Source organism: Oryzias latipes, chromosome 13, assembly GCF_002234675.1.
Source record: "Oryzias latipes chromosome 13, ASM223467v1".
NCBI lineage: Eukaryota > Metazoa > Chordata > Actinopteri > Beloniformes > Adrianichthyidae > Oryzias > Oryzias latipes.
In genome coordinates, this window is record NC_019871.2 from 21,730,119 (window position 1) to 21,752,437 (window position 22,319).

General features: G+C 40.5%; 1 protein-coding gene across 2 annotated transcripts; it reads left to right on the forward strand.

Moving 5' to 3' along the window:
* The first annotated feature begins 1,497 nt into the window (after nt 1-1,497).
* Nucleotides 1,498-20,484, forward strand: folh1b (folate hydrolase 1B). 2 transcript variants are annotated; one of them, XM_023961664.1, is made up of 20 exons: nt 1,498-1,668; nt 2,159-2,270; nt 3,557-3,743; nt 6,525-6,626; nt 7,895-8,020; nt 8,094-8,174; nt 8,261-8,366; nt 8,439-8,532; nt 9,250-9,345; nt 9,633-9,718; nt 9,849-9,968; nt 11,586-11,668; nt 11,741-11,804; nt 11,885-11,952; nt 12,039-12,130; nt 13,166-13,256; nt 14,150-14,414; nt 14,489-14,570; nt 14,705-14,797; nt 16,151-20,484. In XM_023961664.1, the coding sequence occupies exons 1-20, from the start codon at nt 1,587-1,589 to the stop codon at nt 16,338-16,340; spliced, it is 2,220 nt and encodes a 739-aa protein (XP_023817432.1). In that variant the 5' UTR covers nt 1,498-1,586; the 3' UTR covers nt 16,341-20,484. The 2 variants fall into 2 exon arrangements, with proteins under 2 accessions (XP_023817432.1, XP_023817433.1); XM_023961665.1 differs by lacking the exons at nt 1,498-1,668; nt 2,159-2,270; nt 3,557-3,743 and adding an exon at nt 3,878-3,967.
* Nucleotides 20,485-22,319: the final 1,835 nt, after the last annotated feature.

A 22,319-nucleotide genomic window follows, 5' to 3' on the forward strand; every position in this document is an offset into this window, starting at 1 on the left:
CTAAGAGGTCACAGAAAACAAGAATAAAGGCCATGTGACTGCAAGCGCAAAAAGGCCCAGCTGACCTCTTTCCATCATCACTTAATGAGCTGGAGGAGCAGTGCGTGGATGATGAGTCCAGCACTGAGGCCTGTGTTTACCTCCCACATTCCTGAGAGCAGAGAGCCTCCTCACCATTTCACGCCTCAGCCCATCGCATCAAAGAGCCGTTCTCCGCAACACACAGCTGTTCAGCGAGCCACGACACTCAAGCATAACACAAGCATGCACGTCCCATAACGTGGGAAGAACATGTTGCACATGTGCAGCCATTAGGGGGTTATGTTTGGACTGAGAGAATCATGCTCATTTCCTCTTGATTTGTCATTTATTTATTAGTTTCAAACCTTAACTGATTATGGTGTCTAGTAAAGATGGTTACGCTCACCCCTCTTTTATTTTTATTTAACAATCACAGGATTTATCATTGTATTCTGTTCATTACAACATTTTTATGAGGGTTCCACTTCGCTCCGCTGCAGAGAGGGTGGAATGTTTGGGGGGTTTTCCTGACTCCAAGACCACCACTTGGGTTTGTCGTCTGTAAGGATGCAGCTGTCAGTCAGTGCAGACAAAATGGCAGATTTGACAAACAGGACCAAAGTGCGCCGTTAAAGCTGGTTTCTGTTTAATCAGCTTTTGGTTCTATGGATCGTGTCTTCAGTAGGGTGAGGGTGCTGTTGTGCATTCTTATGTAGATACACATCATTGTTTTACATGAAACTTACTGACCAAGAGTAAAAATCCTGTCTTTTAATGTGTGGAAAAAGCATTCAGTTTGTTCAGTATGTTTTCTTTCTCTAAATTCACACAGAAACTTGAAATTGTTGACTAAAAGAGTCCTGTTATTGTTCATGCATTTGTTCAATAAGCAGATTTATGTAAAATGTTTCTCCTTGTGTTTGTTTTTCTCTCATAGTTTTATTTTTTTATTTTCTGGAGAGCTTTCATCTGTTTATATGGCAGTTTTGGGCCCAGTTAGTTTCTTCATACAGTGCAGTCCATCCATTTTTGAAGACAGCGCCAAAACAGTATTACTTATGGGATTTTTCTTATTTCCACAGAGCCTTTAATTTTTTTTATAACCATTTTTGGTTTAAAGATAATTTGTGTTGGATTTTTTTTTTACATTAACCAATCACAAGTTGAAGCAAGACAGAACTTTTTCCAACAATTCTTGGGCTTTGCAGCAGGAAATCAAACCATATGGGCAAATTATGAATTCACACATAAATAGTAAATGTTTTTATTTACTGATTCCTGTTGTTTCTGAAGTCCGGTGCTCTGAGTAACCCTCAATCACCACTGAGTCTTTGGGAGTGCACACCAATCATCTCAGGGCAAAGCCTTGCAGACATGAAAAGTTCCCACTCTCAACTTTTTGTCTTACTGCTTCTATCAGCAATCATCCCTCCTCCCTCTTTCTCTCTTCTGTCTCACTCTACCTCGCTCTACCACAGCTCCAACAATGACTGTGTCTTTGTCTCTGCAGAGCTCGCCTGCACAGCCTGTCGAGTCAGTGTGAGAACTTCTCTGAGGGCTTTAAAATGAGAAAGGAGGGCAGATTGATCCGCTGGGTCTGGTGGATTTTGCTTGTGACAGCCTTGTTCCTGCTGGGCTTCATCATAGGTAAGAAAGTTGCTGCTAAATTTGAATAACTGACAACAGTAAATGCAAACTTGCCAGTGTAGATTACCAGCTTAAAGATGTAAAACTTTAAAGGTTTTTCTTTAGACAGCTGCATTAGCCTCACAGCGAGCACTAGTTTGTCATCACTTTGTCACATTTCTCACAGTCTGTGGTTGTCTCACTAAGATCATGATGGTAATTTTCTCTGAAAGAAGCACAACTCAACTGTGTTGTTAGGAAGAGCAGAGTCCATCTGAAGTATGAAGTGTTGTGTAACACCGGCCTTGGTTAAAAGTTTTTCACGCACACTGCAGATTCTGCAAGGAGAGATTGAGGTTACAAACATCTTTATTTTTGTCCGTGCTGTTTCTTTGTGCATGTGTGTGTGTGTGTGTGTGTGTGTGTGTGTGTGTGTGTGTGTGTGTGTGTGTGTGTGTGTGTGTGTGTGTGTGTGTGTGTGTGTGTGTGTGTGTGTGTGTGTGTGTCATAGGCTGGTTTGCAAAGCCCTCACACACCAACAAAGAAGACCACAAAGCTTCAAATGAGTATTTGAGGGAGTTTCTGGATGAAATGCAGGCAGACCGGATCAGAGAGCATCTCAGGTAAAAATCCACACAAAAACACTCTGGATCTTGACTGCCCAGTCTTTTCGACTAAGGTTATTTGTGCTATATCACTCACATGTGATGCTCCTTTTTGTCAGGATGTTAAACCACTGATTCACAATTGCTTTAAACATTGATTTTTGTCTGAGCTGTCATTTCAGTCTCAAAAAATGAAAATGCACATATCTTACTGGACTAGTGGAAATTGAGCCATTCACACAGAAAGAGTAAAGGAAACAACTAAAAGTGTAAAAATCATAAACTCACAGGATGTGTGAACCTGAAGAAAGCAGTGACACTTGCAAAAATATGTAATATATAAAGTTGACACAAACCTGGGTGTGTGGAATTTGTACTCTGCACTTGACCAGCCTCCTGGGGAGGCAGTGAGCAAGACACATGGCCATTCTTAGGAACCATTTGGTCGTTTAACCCCCAACCTATTAATTCTCGGTGGCAAGCAGGGAGGCTTTGGATCTCATTTTCAGGGTCTTTAGTATAAGTCAACCATGGATTTTAGCTCACAACCTTCCATTCTCATGGCAGACATTCTGCCTTAAGGCCACTGAGTTGGTCGCTGATAAGAAACAGGTCTTTAAAACCAAACCAACAACTTGAATACCAGAATTGTTGTTGCTTTTGGCCAAAAGCAGGACAAACCATGAAGGTCCCGCTCTAGTCAACTTTTAATGTATTGTAAAAGTGTTCCCAACAATCTTTTAATTATGATTATGCCGTTTGAGCCAAAATGTTAAAAAGTGTGTCGTTTTCTAGGGCATAGTTTCTGCAGAGAGGCAGTAGTTCATAAGAAATTACCTCTGAATCAGGATTGTTGGCACAGAGTCAGCCGGTGCTGATTTCCCATCATCCCTGTGTTAGCACTCTCTTCCGCTATCCTACAGCCCCTAACAACCCCAACTTAACATTAGAGGAGCAACAAAAATGGCGAGCAATATCGGAGCTATCCAGCCAGATGCCAGCTCAGATGAGGAGTCTCTTGTTAGTTTGCAAGGGGAGGCATCAGAATGGACCGGAGCAGGGAGCCTCTGGTTTGCCATAGTAGCTTCTATGTCACAAATACAAGCTTTTTCCAACAGGCATTTTTTGTCTGCCCCTGACAACAGTTTAATCAAATAAATACTCAGAAATGCAATTTTAAGTTTCAATTTTAAATCTATGTCCTCCATCATAAGAAAACACCACAAAATCATTTTGAAAAAACACCAAAAACACAATTATTCTTTAAAGTGTGTCTTTAAGTGTTCCTATTAATTTTCCAACAGAAAATTTACTCGCCTCCCCCATCTGGCTGGTACCGAGCAGAACCTGAAGTATGCCGAGCAGATCAAAGAGGAGTGGCAGGAGTTTGGGCTGGACTCAGTGGAGATGGTGCCCTACGACGTCTTGCTATCGTACCCCAACAAGTCCCAGCCAAACTACATCTCCATTGTTGATCAACTGGGCACTGAGGTAGAGCCCAGATTCAATACATACAAAATATTAAAAGGTTTTGAAGAAAAATAACATGTTTTAGACATTTTTTGCCACAAAAAAGACAGAATGTTTGTGTGCCGCAGCAGACCTTCCTCCACACCACTTTTCCTTAAAAGCCTTTGCTCAAGTCCAAGGTTCTCCACAAGATAAACCAGGGAAGGTGTCAACTGACAAGAGTCACTGATACAGCAGAGAACAAGGTCTGCTGGAGCTGCACGACCTTAACACTATTAGGATTAGCATATTTGGCTGCTTCTGTAATAGCTTTCAGCTGACAGCCTCTAAGTGGGACATCACTAATGTCACTAACATCACTTACGTCCACACGCACTTCCAGTCTGCTCAGCAGCTGCCAGTAGATTCATTTGTTTGTAAGTCTCTGCAGAGTGCAGACTGTCTTTGATATAAGCTAAATGTTTTGACTTTCCCTCACTTTAAGGCATCAAAGGTCTACGCCATTGTCTGTAAATGAGACCTAGACTGAGTGACCCCTCCCCCCTGGTGTTCCAAACAGGAAGTAGCTGTTGGCTCCAAGAAGCCAAAATCCTCACATACTTATATAGAGAAACAGAAATAGAAAAAAAAGCTTTTACTTACTCATTCTATATGTCAGAATAACCATCCTTGCTCGGCTATCCTAAATTTGTTTAATGATTTTTTTTTTTGGATTGCACGTTTTTCAAGTTATAAACTGGTCAATCAAATGCCTCAAAAAAGGTAGGTTGTCTCACATCCAGCATTTGACAGACTTTGTGTAGCTCTCTCCAACATGGCAGCGTCCATATTGCCAGAAAAATGGCGACTAAATTGATTTCATTTAGTAAACCATTTTCAATGGGTGATGTCACACTTACTCTCCCTGGTTCTCAATGGTCTGCGCCAGTTATGTGTGTTAGGAACTGGTGTTGAAGGATCCAAACTGCAGTAGATCAGGCTTAGTGACAGAAATGCAAACATTTAATGAATACACTTAAACATAAAGCAGATGACTTGACAAGGACCTGAACTGAAATGATGAACAGAGACTGTAATACACTGAGGACCACAGCACAAAATAAAGACAGATGTGGATGGTTGGCAACCTAAACGCTGATAGAGAGAAAAGAATATTACCAAAAATGTTTTAAATGTTACACTACATCGTGTCACATGAACAGGCAGACGGCTGGATCCAAATGCAGCAGGTTTATTAGCTCCGCTAAGAGTCCATAAATCTAGATCAGGGTCAGGCAGGCAGAGGTCAATAACAGACCCATGATCATCAGAGGAGAGACAGGGTAGTCAGGATCCAAGGGAGAGTCAGGGCAGGCGGTAGGCAGATTGATGGATTCCTATTCCCATGACCCAACCAGATCAATCTATGAGGCAAAATCGAATTGCATTAACCTATACCAATAAAAATCATTTCAATATTAGATAAATTGATAGTAGAAATTGGAAAAATACCATTTGACTTGAGGCACAGTGGGTTTATTTTGGTCTGACACAAAGTGAAGCATGGGAGGATGGAACAATTCTTAAGGAGTGGAGACTTCAAAAACAATGAAGGAAATTGAGAGCAAAGGAAAGGTCAAGCTGCATTAAAACTGCAGCAGCTATTTTTTACATAAAGGAAATAGTTGATAAGTAATTGGGGAATTACAAGGGAAACATTGAACCATAAATGTGAGACAAGAATTAACGTTTCATGGCTGATTGAGTATTGATTATTCATACATTGGTTTAATAGCTAAACTTTAAATGAGAAGAAGACATGCATTGTCTGTATGTAGCTATTGACTGTATCATGAGAACTGGAGCGACTGACTGTGGCATTGTACACAGAAAATTGTTTACTTCCAGCTCCAACCAAAAAAGTCAATTCAGTCGCCATTTTTTCGTGATAAATGCCAGGTTGAAACAGATATCGTCGTTGAACAGTGATTGGTACAAAATCTATCAATCAAACATTTTGAGCATTAGACATGGGGGCCAGTAAGCACCACGTACTTTTATTGAGGCATCTGATTGGACAGTTAATAACTTGAATTATCAAGAATTAGGGCTGCACGATATGAAGAAAACTCGCGATATGCGATATCAGTGATTAATATTGCGATAACGATATAATTTGCGGTATATAAACAATTAGCAAAACAACCAAAAATATTATTCCCATTCCATTACAACAGCTTAAAAATTATACTAGAAATGACCCTTGTTGACGCAGGAGGCGAACATACAACATAGTAGGGCGCCATCCGATTAGTTAACAACGTGAAGGGGTCCATCTGATTGGTCAAATGTAGAAAGGGATTCTTTCAATCCATTAAACACTTCAAGCTGCTATAAGATTGTTTGGCCACATCTAAGGTAACCATTTATTGCAAATTTTCTGTCTTTTGCGATATGCATATTGCACAGCTTGATATTGCGATAACGATAAATTTGCGGTATATTGTGCAGGCCTATCAAGAATATATTAAAAGAAGGTATCACAGCAAGAATGGTTATTCTGACAAATAGAATGATTGACTAATGGATGTTTATATATATATAGTATTTATGGGATTTTGGCTTTTTGAAGCCAAAGGGTACTTATTGTTTGGAATACCAGGGGGGAGGAGTCACTGAGTCCAGTTCCCATATACAGTCAATGATTTTAGCTCACGAGAAGTCAAGGAAAGTCTAAGTAGGTGAAAAGAGCTCACCTGGTTTCAATTTAGAGCAAAACAGTTTTTCATTTACAGTCGAATTTAATACATTTTCATTTTTTAGGTTTTTGTGACGTCGTTGGCTGAGCCAGTTCCACAGGGTTATGAAGATGTGACAGATATTGTGCCTCCATTCAGTGCTTTCTCTGCCAAAGGACAACCCGAGGTGTGTTTCTGCACACACACACACACATATGTTTTATAAAGAAATAGGTAAATATGCAGCCACTCCTGTTTGTCCAGTCAAAAAGAATTCCAATAGAAGCTGGAACCAGAAATATGTAGGGATGATAATAAGAAAAAATGGCTTTTAGTTGAATATCATGAGGAGATTTCTATGGTACAGGATTATTAGTAAGCTACATGTTTAAGGAGAAAATATAAACAGAGGACCTCAAAGTTGTAAACAGAATAACAAAAAAAAAGCAATAAAAGACCTTTAAACCTGAAGAGACATTTGCTTTTTTTATTGTTTTGACATTTTTAGTTATGTAAAGAAAACTGAAGGTATTAGAAAACATTTAGATCAAAATGGAGAGTTCTGATCTGGAAAAGTCCTTTATTGAAAGACCCACTTAAAGGAAAGTGGTGTTTTTTGTGTTCAGCTTCAATATTGCTCGCCATTTTTGTTGCACTGGCATAATCAAAATAAATAAAAACTTTGGGAACGCTTTGAAAATAGATCAAAAGATGATCCCAGTGGGATTTTCCGGCACCAAATATGAAATCATATGAACTTCATAATTCACAATATCATAAAATGACATAAGATAAGACTTTATTTATCCTACGATGGGGAAATTCCTTTGTCTGCAACAGCAAAAAAGACATAAGAAACATCCAAACAGCAAGTAACAACCAAATAGCAAAAGTGACATTAAAGAAAAGTGATGATAACAACACAAACGTGTCCAGAAGTGGTTGATCTGTGTGGACTCTCAGTGAAGCTGAGAGTTTATTCCAGGTGGAATTTTGTGGGTCACAGAACAAAACACCTATAATAACATCTGCAGCCGTCGAGATCTGTGCCGGTGAGGGTTATAGCAGTGCCTTTTAAGAAGAAAGCTGAGGCCAAAAAGATCTGCCTTCACGAGAGCTTGTTTTCAGGGAAATTCATACATTTGTGTCAGAAACATTCTGTTTGTTAAACACTATAGGGAAGAAGTCATTTGTTCCAGAGAGACTTGCTGAGATTTCATCTGCAGTTTAAAAGCGCATGATACTCCACTTGTGCATCATAAACACATTGTTTTGTTGCTTTATGACTGACACTTTAAAAGATTATGGTGCACAGGAGTTACATTTACACACTTTTTTGTGTAAATGTTTTACAGACCCTAAAATACACAAATAACACTCTGTTTTGTGCTCTATCTTTGTGGAAGGAAGTGGCCAAGGAGATAGCTTTTGTACTGAATCTGCTTCTCTTTTCAGGGGGATCTGGTGTACGTGAACTACGGACGCACAGAGGATTTCGTCCAGCTGCAAAGAGAGATGGGCATTAATGTGACAGGGAAGATTGTCATTGTCAGATACGGAAAAATATTCAGAGGCAATAAGGCAGGAAATGATAAACACCTGTAATGACTATAAAAAGGATCCCGAGAACCCTCACACTTTCATCTGTCTTTAGGTGAAGAACGCCATGCTGGCCGGAGCGAAGGGAGTCATCATGTTCTCAGACCCGGCTGATTACTGGGCAACCGGAGTTCAGGTAAGATTCAAATCTGCGACAGAAAGTGGACTATATAAATGTGAACCGTAAGATCCAGCCTTGTTCTTTCCTGTGTTTGTGGTCAGCCCTACCCTGACGGCTGGAACTTGCCTGGTGGAGGAGCTCAGAGGGGAAATGTACTCAATCTGAACGGAGCAGGAGACCCACTGACGCCAGGGTACCCAGCTAAAGGTGTATGAGGGCACTGGCATGGCATTAAACCTCTTTAATCTGTCTGACACTGACTTTCTCTACTTTTTGCAGAATACACATACAGATTCAGCATGGAGGAAGGGGTGGGACTTCCGGACATCCCTGTACATCCAATTGGCTTCAATGATGCAATTCACCTACTAAAGTATAACTGTTTGGCCGAGAGATAATTTGTATGTCAGTTCTGTTATGAGAAGAGGTCCTTTTGCATTTAAGACAGTGACTGTATCTGAGAATTGGACCGAGTGAGTGTGATGTCACCCATTGAAAATGGTTCCCTTCAATCAAATCAAGTCAATTCAGTTGCCATTTTGGTGCTAGATTTTGTCAGTAAGCAGTGATTGGTACAAGTTCGCCTGAGTCAATGTTTCTAGGGCAACAACTCTCGCCATTCAGGGGTGAGCTGGGTGGAAGTTCACACCCATGCGACTTGGCAGCAAGCTACCAAAATCTGTCAAACAATTTGAACGTTGGACGTGGGGGCCAGGAGGCACCACCTACTTTTAGTGTGGCATTTGACTGGTCAGTTTATAACTTGAAAAACTTTATAACATAAAAAACACAAGTTTATAAAGAACATGTTAAAAATATATCAGACCAACAATGGTTCTTCTGACAAATAGAATGACTGAGTAGTAACTGTTTATTCCTCTACAGAAGTCTATAGGATTTTTGCTTCTTGGAGCCAGCAAGTACTTATATGGAATGCCAGAGGGGAGGCGTCACTCTGTCCAGTTCTCATTAAAGTCAATTATTTAGGGAAATAATTTCAAAAATCTCACTGTAGACAACATCTCACATGTTGAGAAAACGTTTGTAAAATTATGTAAAATTTGATTCCTTTTTTTCCTTTTTTTTATAGGAACATGGGAGGACAAATTCCACCCAACAACTGGAAAGGGGCTCTGAATGTGTCCTACAGGATTGGACCGGGCTTCACCGATGATATCAAGAGCCAGTAAGAGCTTGTGGATTTCAGAGTATTCACAAAAAATGCTATTAGAAAACCACAGGGATAAAGGGTTCAAGAAATGACAAAAAGAAACGCAGAAGTTTTTCCTGTTTCTGTGTCCTGTAGATCGTTCATTTGTGTTTTCCACATCTCTTCCCTTTTTTTTCCTTTTTGCCAAAAAGCTCGGGGCTTTCTTGCAGCTGTCACTCTCCAGGAAACAGTTCCTGCTTGGTTGTTTCTGTTTTTAGTGTTTTTGCTGCTGTGTGTCAATCATTTGTCCCACTGCATTGCAGGAAGGTGCGCATGAACATTTACAGCAACAACCAGATAACCAGGATCTATAATGTGATCGGAAAGATCAGAGGAGCTCTGGAGCCAGGTACTTGGCACTTTCTGTCACAAACAAAAACATACCAGTACCCGCTCAATTCATCAGTAGCAGTTTTTTGTGTTGGATCCTGAATGTTTATATTTTAAAGTTTTTTTCCACGGTCTCACGGTTTGTTCAGACAGATACGTGATCCTGGGAGGACACCGCGATGCTTGGGTGTTTGGAGGAATTGATCCCATGTCTGGAGCAGCAGTGATTCATGAAGCAGTGAGGAGCGCTGGGCTGCTGCTTGGAAAAGGTATCAAGGAGATAATATGTATTTTTCACCGGCTGTGTGTCAGCAGCAGCTGGTGAATCAAAACAGTGCTGTGAACATACATAATCTCTGAGCTGCACTCCTAATTTTAGTGATGGGGAGATGCTTTGCAAAGAGTCGTATATGACACTAAACTGGGAGAAAAGATGTTGCGACAACAGGAAAACAGGGACTCTAAAAAAATTAGCGCGTCATTAATTTTATGTAGAGGGATGCATTTTTGGTTTTGGGAGTTAAAGTATGTGGCCGTTAATTTGTCAAATATAAGTATTAAAAATTAAATTTCACCTAAGTGCGTGAAATTTGCTCTCCACATTTGTCCCATCCCCTGGGGGATCAGTGAACTGCAGACACAGGGAACCATTTGGTAAAACTGAGTGTCAAGCTGGGAGGCATTGGGTCCCATTTTTAAAGTCTTTGGTATGACTTGCCCTGGGTTTGAACCCACAACCTTCCAGTGACAGGGCAGACTCTACCACAAGGCCACTGAGCTGGTTTATCATCATCATCTCCAGTGGGATGGATGGCTTCCTGTTCCCATGCATAGAGCCAACCAGGAGGACCGGGTTTTTCCTTCGCTGTCAGTCTTGATCCAGTAGCTCTGAATTCTCTGTGTTGTATAAGATCTACCACAGTGATATCTCATTGGGTGCAAAGCTTGTCTTGTGGTCATCTCCAGCCTGTAGCCCTAGGGTCAAATTGGAGGATGGCTCTCGAAGTGTGGTCAAGGTGTGAAAGCCACGACCAAGCCAGCGGGTGCGGCACTGCCCAGTCAGGCAAGATCGAAGGGCTGGCATGAGCGAGCTCTTAGGACTTTGCTTGTGACACGGTGGGGCCATTTGATGTTCTCTATGGGTCTGAGGGCTCAGGTATCAAATCCATCTGTTCTACTGCATTCTCGTTTAGAGGCCATGTCTCTGAGCCATACAGCAGGATGAAGAGTACTGCCAAGATGTACACCAAGCTTCGCCTTGTGTGAGATGGTTGGATGCAACTACAGTGGTTTCCACGGGCAGCTGTGGTGCAGCGGTAGGGCGGTCGACCCCTGATCGGAAGATTGCAGGCTTGATGGGCACCTTGCCCGTCCATGTGTTGAAATGACCTTGGGCAAGACACTGAACCCCTCCTTGCCCATGGTGGACGGTTGCCACCAGTGTTCAGGCAGCAGAGCTGCCATCAGTGTGTGAATGTGTGTGTGAATGAGACTGTAGAGCACCTTGGACCTTCGAGGAAAGTAGAAAAGCGCTATGCAGGTATTTACCATTCCAGGGAGAAACCCTGCCAAGGTTCTTCTGCCAAGGATTTCTGTCCTTGTATCCCTGTAATTTGTCATCGTTGAGCCCCAATACACAAAGATTATGATGAGCTAAACTGTATTATTGCTGCTAAACTGTATTATTTATTCTTTGTCTAGTTCACTTTGAAGCCACGTTTTTCTACCTCTTTACCATCAATTTTCAGAGTGTCTCTTACTGAGTTATAATGTGGTTTAGAATAGGAGTATGTATCAAGCTGTCGATTCTGTCAATGGAAAACACTCACAACCACATCAAGACCAAAAGTGTATTTGCATGTGTGTGTGTTTGTGTGCCTGTGCAGGATGGAGACCGAGGAGGAGCATTATATTTGCGAGCTGGGACGCAGAGGAGTTTGGCCTGCTGGGATCTACAGAATGGGCAGAGGTAATGATTGAAGACACAAACAGGCTCTGCTGATGGTGCCCTCAAGGATGAAGCATGTTCTGGTCTCCACAGGACAATGCCAGGCTGCTGCAGCAGAGAGCTGTGGCTTACATCAACGCAGACTCTGCCATAGAGGGTGAGTAGGTCGGCATGGTTAGGATAATCTTTCAGTCAGGGTTCAGGCTCAGTTTGCCTCATGATCTTGTGGTATTACAGGGATGTACACACTGAGAGTCGACTGCACTCCGTCACTGCACACTTTGGTCTATGACCTCACCAAGCAGGTGAGACCCAAGCACATCAGGTTGATGTGCACTTAGGTTTTGTTATGTGTTGGCCATCATTTTCTTCTTCTTGGTGGTTGGTTCAGATAGCCAGTCCAGAGGAAGGAGAGGAAGGAATTTCTTTGTATGAGAGCTGGCACAAAAGGGACAACTGGACTAATGACCGCGACGCTCCAAGGTAAAGAAACAACATCGTCTGTCTGGAGTCCCACTCCAATCATCCATCTTTGGATGTATTTTCCAAGTGTTCCTAGTCATCTTTTAATTATGATTATTCCATGTTTTAGGCAATATCAAAAACCTTTCATTTGTAGGAAATAGTTCCTGTAGAGCAGCAGGAGTTCATTACAATTTCACCTCTGAGTTGTGGGCGGGACATTGAGGCAGAGCAACCCGATCCCCTTCCCCTCTCCATTGCTGACAGCTATCTGTTCACGTTACCCCGCGCTAGATTACAGCCCCTCACACCCCAACCTAACATTATCAGTGCAACAAAAATGGCGAGCAATAGTAGAGCTATCCAGCCGTACAATTTTGAGTCAGAAGATACCAGCTCAGACGAGGAACACAAAAACGTACTTGGATCTATTTGTCTACAAATGGATGGATCAGAACAGAGCAGAGCAGGGAGCTTGTGGCCACCCAGCGTATTTTCTACACAAGTACAATCTTTTTCAAAAGGATTTTTTTAAAATGCTCCTGATTCAAAATGACTTGAATAAAGAAATACTCAGAAATGCAATTTTGAGCTCAACTTACTTTATATGTGTCCTCCATCATCAGAAAAAAGCCACAAGAATAGGTTAAAAACAACACAAACACAATTTTCATTAGAGTGGGTTTTTTAAGGGTTTTGGAGCAGCAGTTTACAGATTTTGAAACCTTTAAAGTACGGCAATACATTTTTTTTAAATTGCACAATGCCAAGAACCTCTGATTAAGCTACCCTTGATTTTGCTCCACACAATGATGCTGCCACTGACTGTGTTCCTGACTGTGTTTATGTTCCTTCATGGATTGAACGTTGTTGTATTTTAAAATCTTATGCAAGTTGTTCTTTTTTTTGTGATTAAATGAGAGAACAACTAAAGGGCATTGTGGCAAGTCTGAATTTTAAAAAAGTGCAATTTTAATCAGATGCTTCCAATTCTGTAATTCTAATGAAGTTTATGATTCAGAACATTCACGGTCTGATCTCTCTGGTGTTGTAAAGGATCAGTAAACTCGGGTCTGGAAGCGACTTTGAGGCCTATTTTATCCGACTGGGAATTGCTGCAGGCAGAGCCAGATACACAAAAGACATGGTGAGACGTGAAACTTTTACAAATAAATCTGTATTTTCTCTATTGAATTATTCCTGTATATGACCTTTTGACTGTAGTAAATACAGTTTAATTATATTATTTGTGAGATCTGAGCAAACTTCCCTACGGTGATAATATTTAGTACACATCCAGAATGCTGCTGCTCGAGTCCTGACCAGAACCAGGAAGTATGATCACATTAGTCCTGTGCTCAGGTCTCTGCACTGGCTCCCTGTACCTGAAAGAATAGACTTCAAAGCAGCTCTGCTTGTGTACAAGTCTCTCCTTGGCCGAGCACCAAAGTACATCTCTGACATGTTAGTGCCATATGAACCATCTCGTACTCTGAGGACCTCAGGGGCCGGCCTCCTGTTGATTCCCAGAGTCAGAACTAAACAAGGGGAATCAGCGTTTCAATATCCTGCAGCAAAAATCTGGAACAGCCTCCCTGAAGTCGTAAGACAGGCCTCTTCTGTGCTCATGTTCAAATCTAGACTTAAAACATTTCTGTTTAGCCGTGTATATGACTGAAAGGTCCTATCTGCACTTTTCTTTCCTTTCCTTCCTTTATTTTTAAATCAGTTTTCAAATTTTTTTTTTCTTTTCTTTTAAAGTAAATTTTATGTTGATTATTTCTATGATGTATTGTGATTTTAATGCATTTTTCTGTTTTGTGAAGCACCTTGAATTACTTTGTGTATGAATTGTGCTATACAAATAAATTTGCCTTGCCTTGCCTTGCCTTGCCTAGTACACAATCTGAATTTAAACTCTAACTTTCCACAGACTTGATGGTTGATTGTGAGCACAGATATTGTGGAAAAAGGTATCTTTTTGCTAAAGCACTCAGTAAGAGGTTTTATGCTCTTGTTTTGTTTTTTGTTTTTTTTCAGAAAACTGAGCGCTACAGCAGCTATCCGGTCTACCACAGTGTGTACGAAACCTTTGAGATTGTGGAACAGTTTTATGACCCGTCCTTCCGGAGGCTGCGGGCGGTGGCTCAGGTGAGAGGAGGTCTCACCGTCCTATTGGCCAATTCCCAGCTGCTTCCGCTTGATGCTAACGAGTATGCAGATGCACTGGGTAAGTACGCCCAGAGCATCGCGCAGCTGGCTGCGAAGAACCCAGATGAAATGGTGAAGTACGAGGTGTCATTTGGTAAGTTGTGTCGGTGGTGCCACAAACCGTGTGAAGAAACAAGTCTAATAAAATCTGGGAACTTTACTTTGCAGATTCCCTGTTTTCTGCAGTACAGAACTTCACTGTTGCAGCCAGAGATTTCCATGAACGTCTGAAAACCCTCAACAGGGACGAGTAAGACAGTTCAAACTCTTACGGGGCTGAACAAGTTTGATCTGTTTCCATCACATCTTCAATTGAAAGTGTGATAAGAATTAGTGACTGGACATATGAAAGCCATTTAAAGATATGTGGTGGGTGTCCTTCAGTCCCCTGCAGGTGCGGCTTGTGAACGATCAGCTCATGTACCTTGAAAGAGCCTTTATTGACCCACTTGGTTTACCTGGCAGACCCTTTTACAGGTTAGTCTGACATGCAGGCAGACATACAGATTTCTTAAAGTCTAAATCAATCTTTTTAAAGAGTTAAAATTTTTGATCAAAAACCATTACTATTATTGGCTGTAACATCTGTTAGAAGGTAAATATGTGGGATAGACCTGTGGATCATCAGAAGACTAAACATCAAGATACCAAACACTTGGAGAAGCCCATACTAAAGCCTTTTAGAACTACCTTCACACCACACTCGACAATGCATATTCAAGAGGCCACTTTGAATTAAAAGACTATGCAAACGTACGTATATGCCTGCTTTGGGCTCCTGGGTTCAAAACTCTTACGTTCATGCGTAGCTACTGAGCTAAGTTTCGGCGACCATTTTCAGGCTTTATGTACAAAACAAGCGGCCATTGTACCATTGCAAGTTAAACCAGGTTGAACTTTGGCCAATCAGGGACTCTGATTTGTTAGTGGCATATGGATGACATTCCCTTTAATTTATAGTAGTGCCAACTGTTTGAAAATCGGTTATGAAGAATAAATTAACAATTGCGGTTTGTGCTTGGCTGGAATGACATGACACAGAGTCTTTCATATGTCAGATTGGAGCTGTGAAAGAAAAAGCCTGGAGCAAGATTTGTGAGATTCGCACCACTTTGACATCTCACACCAAGCGTCTTTCAGCTGTAGGTGGTGAACATGTGCAAGTAAAAAAAAAGAAGCTCCTCCCTGCTTGTCCAGTGTGAACAGCATGGGCTAAATGAGCATATAAGAACATGCATATAATGTGTTCCCTACCCCTGCTGTACACTAGCTGGGTAAGCTCCTGTGACCCTGAAGTAGACAAAACATGTTTAGTACCAGTAGATGAATAAATGACTAAGTTCCAAAATCACTCAGGAAAGCGCTGAGTGTCATTTATAGATCTCTTTGGCATGACTAAACGGCTCGAATATTGTGACAATTTGTTCAAATCCAACAAGTTGTTTAGATTTTAGAACATCTTCAAGGTTTCTGTAAATTGGAGAATAAAGTGTGTGAAGAACCATCAGCTTTGTAACAATAGGACTCGACTTGCCTCTGAAAATAGGTTGGAATAAAGGAACATGTTGGTTTTTGACTTGTGACCTTTGACATAAAAACAGCAGGATTTTTTTTGCAGATTCACTTAAAATGTGGAGTTATCCTTGTCATGTAAAAACTCAAGATCAAAATATTTACATATAGGTTTTGTATTTTGTCCATCAATATATAAAAACATGTCTGCATCTTTCTTAGACAGCATATTGTATGTTCTACCACAGCACCCATGGACCAGTGTATGAAATATGAGTTAAGCAGGCCTTTTTCTCTCCCAACTCCCTTCTGTTCCAGACATGTGATCTTTGCTCCCAGCAGCCATAACAAATATGCAGGCGAGTCCTTCCCTGGGATCTACGACGCCTTGTTTGACATCCAGAACTCAGCCGACCCAAAGAAGGCATGGCAAGAGGTCAAGCGGCAAATCAGCATAGCTGCCTTCACCGTCCACGCCGCAGCCATGACGCTGACCCCGCCTGCATGAATCCTTCTAGATGGGATGAAAAACACACATGACTTCCTGCGCACATACAGAAGAAAGATGTTTTTTGCTGTCATTCTTGAGAACACCTTTGATCAGTTTTCAGACGATAACAATACGCTTCATGTTTTTATATATTTTGCTTTACAATGCACGTCAATGGAATTAAACCCTCATATGTGAACCCACACTAACTAGTTTTGAAGCTAGGAAAACCGTGGTAGATTGATAAAAGAAAGCTACCCTTTTTTATTGATTATAATTTTAGATAAAGTATCAGTTATTTTTTACTCACTGGCACAAAATAAATCAATGAACAATGATAACATGGATGCTTGTTAAACACAATAAAACAAAATAGAAAGATGAAAGCTAAGAGACACCTCTTAGAAAAAAGTAGTCTATTTAAGCACTGTATACTTAGACAAATATACTTAGTATATATACTAAAAGTGAGGCTGTAAACTTGGTGTTTGATTTACTATCTACATGTGTAAATTGTAAACTTAAAATATTCCAATTTAATCTAAAGAGTCATTCAGTTAGTATACTTCCTACACTACACTTACTATAGTAAACTTGCTATACTTATAGTCAAATATACCCTAATGAAATAAATTCCATGTGTACTACTTTTTGCTTTTTTCCCAGCACTTCCAGCTGGGAATTATTTTTAAAATGTCTGCATTAGCTTGTTCAGTATATTGAGTTATCATGGTTATATGCAGCTTAAACCTTAAATCAATCCTGAGAGGGAAATCATGAGTGATAAAAAGTAAATACAGGATCCAGTTTGCTGCAGCCAAAGTGCCTCGCAGTAAAAGACAAAGCTCAAATATCACACATTAGCTTGGTTTCTTCTGAAAAACATCCACATTTGCAACAAACACAAGCAGTTAAAATAAAGCTCGTTGTTTTTGCACAGTTCAAAGAGCCAAGAAACAGGAGGATTTCCAAACATTCAAGAAACTGAGTTCTGTCTCCTCCCCAGGAGGGCGCTACACTCAAACGCTCTATTGTCTGCTGTTCAAATTTTTGCCCTCAAATTAGAAATTTTCAACAATATGCAATACTTTATAAAACATCAAAAGTACACATTCATGCATTCATTCTATCACCCTCTAAACATGTTTTTTTCTCTTTCGGGGTCACAGGGTTGCCGGAGCCTATCCCAGCCACTCGTGGGTTGTTGTTTTTTTACACAGAACAATATTTTCACTTAAAGGGTCTATACTATAATATTCTTAAGCTGTTTAGAGTAAATTATATTCATGCATATGATAATATATTATCTTTGGCACACTAAAGACCAAATGATTTTTGAAATAAGAGTTATTTTCCCAGTTTATTTGACTACCCGGAAGTAAGATAACTCGATCTTTGAAGCTCTGCCTTTTGCTCCGTGTGGATGACGCCCATTTAATGATGTCAACCTAGAGCCGGCCTCAGCAGTTTGTCTGGGACTCGCCCACAAAAACAAACCACATCCAAACTTTTGCAAAGATGGGTGCATACTGTGCATACAAAAGAAATGATTTTAAGTTTTTGATGACCACCGCTAGCTCCGCGGAGAAAGTGGGTGTATGCGTTGGCCTAGAGGTGGTGCTGGCAGCACAGACTTCCTAGAAGGGGCTGTTCTCACTTTCGTACTTATGAATGTGAGAACTCGTTTTCATGGGTTGGGAAGTGCTGGTGCTCAGATAACAGGTTTTTAGAGTAATACTCAGGAATGTGTGAATGGATCAAAATACCGCTTTGGGGTTTTTTTTCATGAGGAATTAATAGTATAATACACTTAAACGCTCAAAAAGTAGATTTAGCATAAAATAGGTCCTTTAACTATATAATTTTAAGGAAAAATTCAGCCTATAATGACTGCAACTAACAACGAGTTCACATTTCATCTGGTTCAAACGTGGATAGCACAGTGGTTAGTACTCTCGCCTCACAGTAAGAAGGCATTGGTTTAAATCCCATTTGAGTATTTTCTGCATTGAGTTTGTATGCTCTCCTTGTGGGTTTTCTCTAGAAACTCCAGCTACCTCCAGTGGTCCAAAAATGTATTCTGTGGGTTTGTTGGTGACTCTTGTCACTACGTGTGGAAGTGGGAGTGTGTTGTTGTGTAGCCTTGCAGTGGACTGGTGACCTGCCCAGGGTGTACCATCCCCTTGCCCAATGGTAGGTAGGATAGTTGGTCATACCCTGTGACCCCCAAAAGGATCAAGTAGTTTTGGATAATGCATGAAGGATCGCAATTCTAGATCCATTTCATTCGACACAAAACAAATAGGAATTATTTCACAAAAAATGATTGTAAGTGTTAATTTGTACTGTTTGATTTTAAAAAAAAGCTTGAAATGTTCTTTTTGTTGGCATTTGTACTTCAGAAATCATTTCTATAGTACAAATAATTTCCTGTTAAGTATAAAATTATCTTGGTGGAACTGGACTGAAGACAACTTAATTGAAGAAGAAAATCCACCAAAATCAAGAATCACCTTTTTAAAAAAGGATTGTCCATAAATTATAAATCTTAAAAAACACTAAGATAAAGTAGGAGTTGGGGACATTTTTTTTCTTTTTCTTCCTTGATTGAATAAAAGATCAAAGAGTTAAAGGCCATGGGCTAATTAGCTGTTGCCAGCGGTAGCTCTGGTTTCAAAGGATTAAATAGTTATGGCCCGCAGTAGCAGTCACTGACTGCAAGGACCCCATTGTTTTTGCAGTTGGAAAGATTTCAGCATGTTAAGGCGAAAATTTGACCCCCCCCCCCCCCCACACACACACACACCCCACCCCCACACCCCCACACACACACACACATGCTGAAAAAGTCACCAAAATTTTCCACTCACCTAGGACCCAGCGAAAATGAATTTTCGGCAAAGTGAATGACACCCCCCCAAGACGATGACATCACAGCTAGCGATAACAAAAAAAAAAGAATGCGCATGAAGTCAAATAAAAGAAGAAACAAAACTAAGTAACAAAACCAAAACACACATGTCAAAGATATCCCAAGGAAATTTTTATATGATTATGGGATGGCCACACAACCTACATGGCCATTTTGTGGCAAACTTCGAGAATTGGCTATTTTCGTGTTTTTAGACTTACTGACTTGATTTCATTTTGTTAATCCTATGTAGTGACTTTGCATCTCTGGACTTTATAACTTGTCCGCCATGCTTGTGTGTCGTGCACTTTCAGTTCCGACATCAGTGTGAAAGCGTGGAGAAAGTATAAAGGGCCATTTGATTGGCTGAAAGCGAGCACGCCTGCTTTGCTGATAATTTTGATTGACAAATTCATTAGCCACAAGTGACATTAGTTGACCTGCAGTGTGAAGGGAGTCTCAATATTCACAGTAGAGAAATCTCTCATAAATGTGGGGAGATTCACAAATAAGAGCGGGTTTGTGAATGCACATTCTAAAATTCAGACGATCTGTGAGTTCATGTTACAGGTGTGCCTAAGAATTGTGTTTGTGAAGCATCTATTATGCATTTCTGAAAAATTTATTGTGAATTTCTGAAAAATTTATAGGGAATTTCTGAAAAATGTATCGTGTTTTTGTGAAACACTGAGTGTACATTTGTGAGAAACTCTTATTGTGCATGTGTGAAACACAATGTTTGTGTTTGTGAAACACAGGGTGTGCATTTGTGAAACACGTGTGTATTTCCAAATATATATTGCACGTTTGCGTAAAATTACAGTTGTGAATCAGAGCGTGTGTATTTGTGAAACAGGTTGTGTGCATTTCTGATTTTTGACACTGAATTAATTCCGTACCTTTAAAATGCTGTGCTCCACCCATTGTAGGTTTACAGCAGAGCATGAAATACAATAGCTGCTTTCTGATTTTGTAATAAAATGCTTCAAATGTTCATCCAGTGGCAGTCGATACAGAGGCAAAAAATTAATTAAATTAAAAAAAACTGGGCTATTGTGTTCAATAGTGCTGCAAGATATGAGATGTAAGACATATCTTTCCAGTACTTGCCCCTTTTTCTATCAAGCTGTCCGGTCTATCCATGTACATGTGTGAAGTTAGGTTTTTCTTAAATTTTCATCATCATCAATGTTAACAATGTTCTCAGTGACTGCATTCTCATATTGCTTTAAATAAATGCAAGTTAAGTGACGCAATTTGCATGTGATTGCACTACTGGCGTAAACTTCCAGTTGCGGATGATGTAATCAGCATGTGTCACATTCCCCAGCCATCGGGGCGATTCTGCTCCGATGTACAATGTCCCAGAAGGGTCAGAACACAATACTTTAGATTTGCAACACAACACAAAATGACACACTACAATTTGTGACAACACTAAAAAAACGAAACTTACAACCCGAAACAATTGACTCACAACACGAAAAAATCAACGCACAACAAAAAAATGGTTAAAAAAATGTGCTGACTCAGCTAAAACGAACAAAAATTATTAATTTTTTTTTTAGAATCGGCTAACGAAACCAATATAACCTCGTCAGGGATATCCAAACAAGGTTTTGAAATCATTATGGAATGGCGATACGACCTACGGTTTGGCGGCCATTTTGTGCCTTGATAAAAAAAAATAACCTTTACAATGGACCTTTGACACCTTTTTCAATGGAATACTATGAAAATTGAATGCGGTCCATTACGGTGGCCCAGGAAGGTCACAACACAACACTTTAGACTTTGCAACGCAACACAAAATAACATCCTACAATTTGTCACAACACCAAAAAAATTTACTCAAAACACGAAACAATTAACTGACAACATGAAACAATAACTCACAACACAACCACTCATGACACAAAACATTAACTCTCAACACAATCTAACAACTCACAACACAATATAACAACTTAAAACGGAAGTATACCTGCAAAAGAAGGGCTTTTCTTCTGAAATTCCCACTGGGCTAAAACATCGGTGATCACGTCTCCATTCAGGGTTCATGAGCTCGTTCAAAGATTCTCCCGCACCTTCTCTCCTGCGCTGTCTGAGAACTGTCTTTGTGACAACTGCTTCCTTCCGCATGTTTCTGCGTCTTTGTGACCAGTGTTGCCAGATTGGGCGGTTTTGGTTCTAAATTTCCGGGTAAAAATGGCTTTGGGCGGGTATGCATAATTTGGGCGGTTTTAGGGTCGGTTTGGCAGGTTTTTCCCCTCATGAATATATAATAACGGACTACGTTAGGCTGTGTGCCTGTTGGAGTCTTATGTACTGAAGCTCCGTGTACGCACCAGGCAGAGACGATAATGGGCTCTGTCATTAAAACCTGTTGGGGGTGTGCAACGCTCCTCCTCTTAGAAATTGTGTTCTTTAAAGGATGATACCGCGGTCGCGTGTGGGCGGAGCTAAAGTTATGGTCTGATCGCTGCATGGAGCGATGGCTGTTTACACCAATGCATGGTAGACACAGAGAATGTGGAGAGATCAAGTTTATTATTTTGAAGAGTTCTATTTGGTAATCATGTTTCCATGTTTGAGTTCATAAAATCGTCACAGAGAAAGTCTCTGCTTCAACTTCCGCAGTGAAAGCTGCGTCTTAATCTGCCGCCCGTGTTTCCATCTCAGTGTCTGAAGCCAAAACCCCTCCCCGCCTCTCTACCTGTTCACATCCTCTGCAGCTGAGAGTTGTTTTCCCCTGCTCTCCTCAGTGTGTCCTACACAGAGAGAGAGCTAAATACGGTCATCATAGGATGACACGATAGTCGGGGCGCTCCAGCGCAGCACAAAGATGAAAACGCCGCACGCAGGTTATAGCGGGAATAGAGCGGGTTAAGAAAATTAATGGAAGAAGGCGGTCCACTGAATTCAATACTTTACTCATTTTCTATATATTATTCTTTATTTATATTTATATATATATATATATATATATATATATATATATATATATATATATATATATATATATATATATATATATATATTACACAATGAGTGTGTTCCGGTACAATGTCGGGATGTGTTACGTA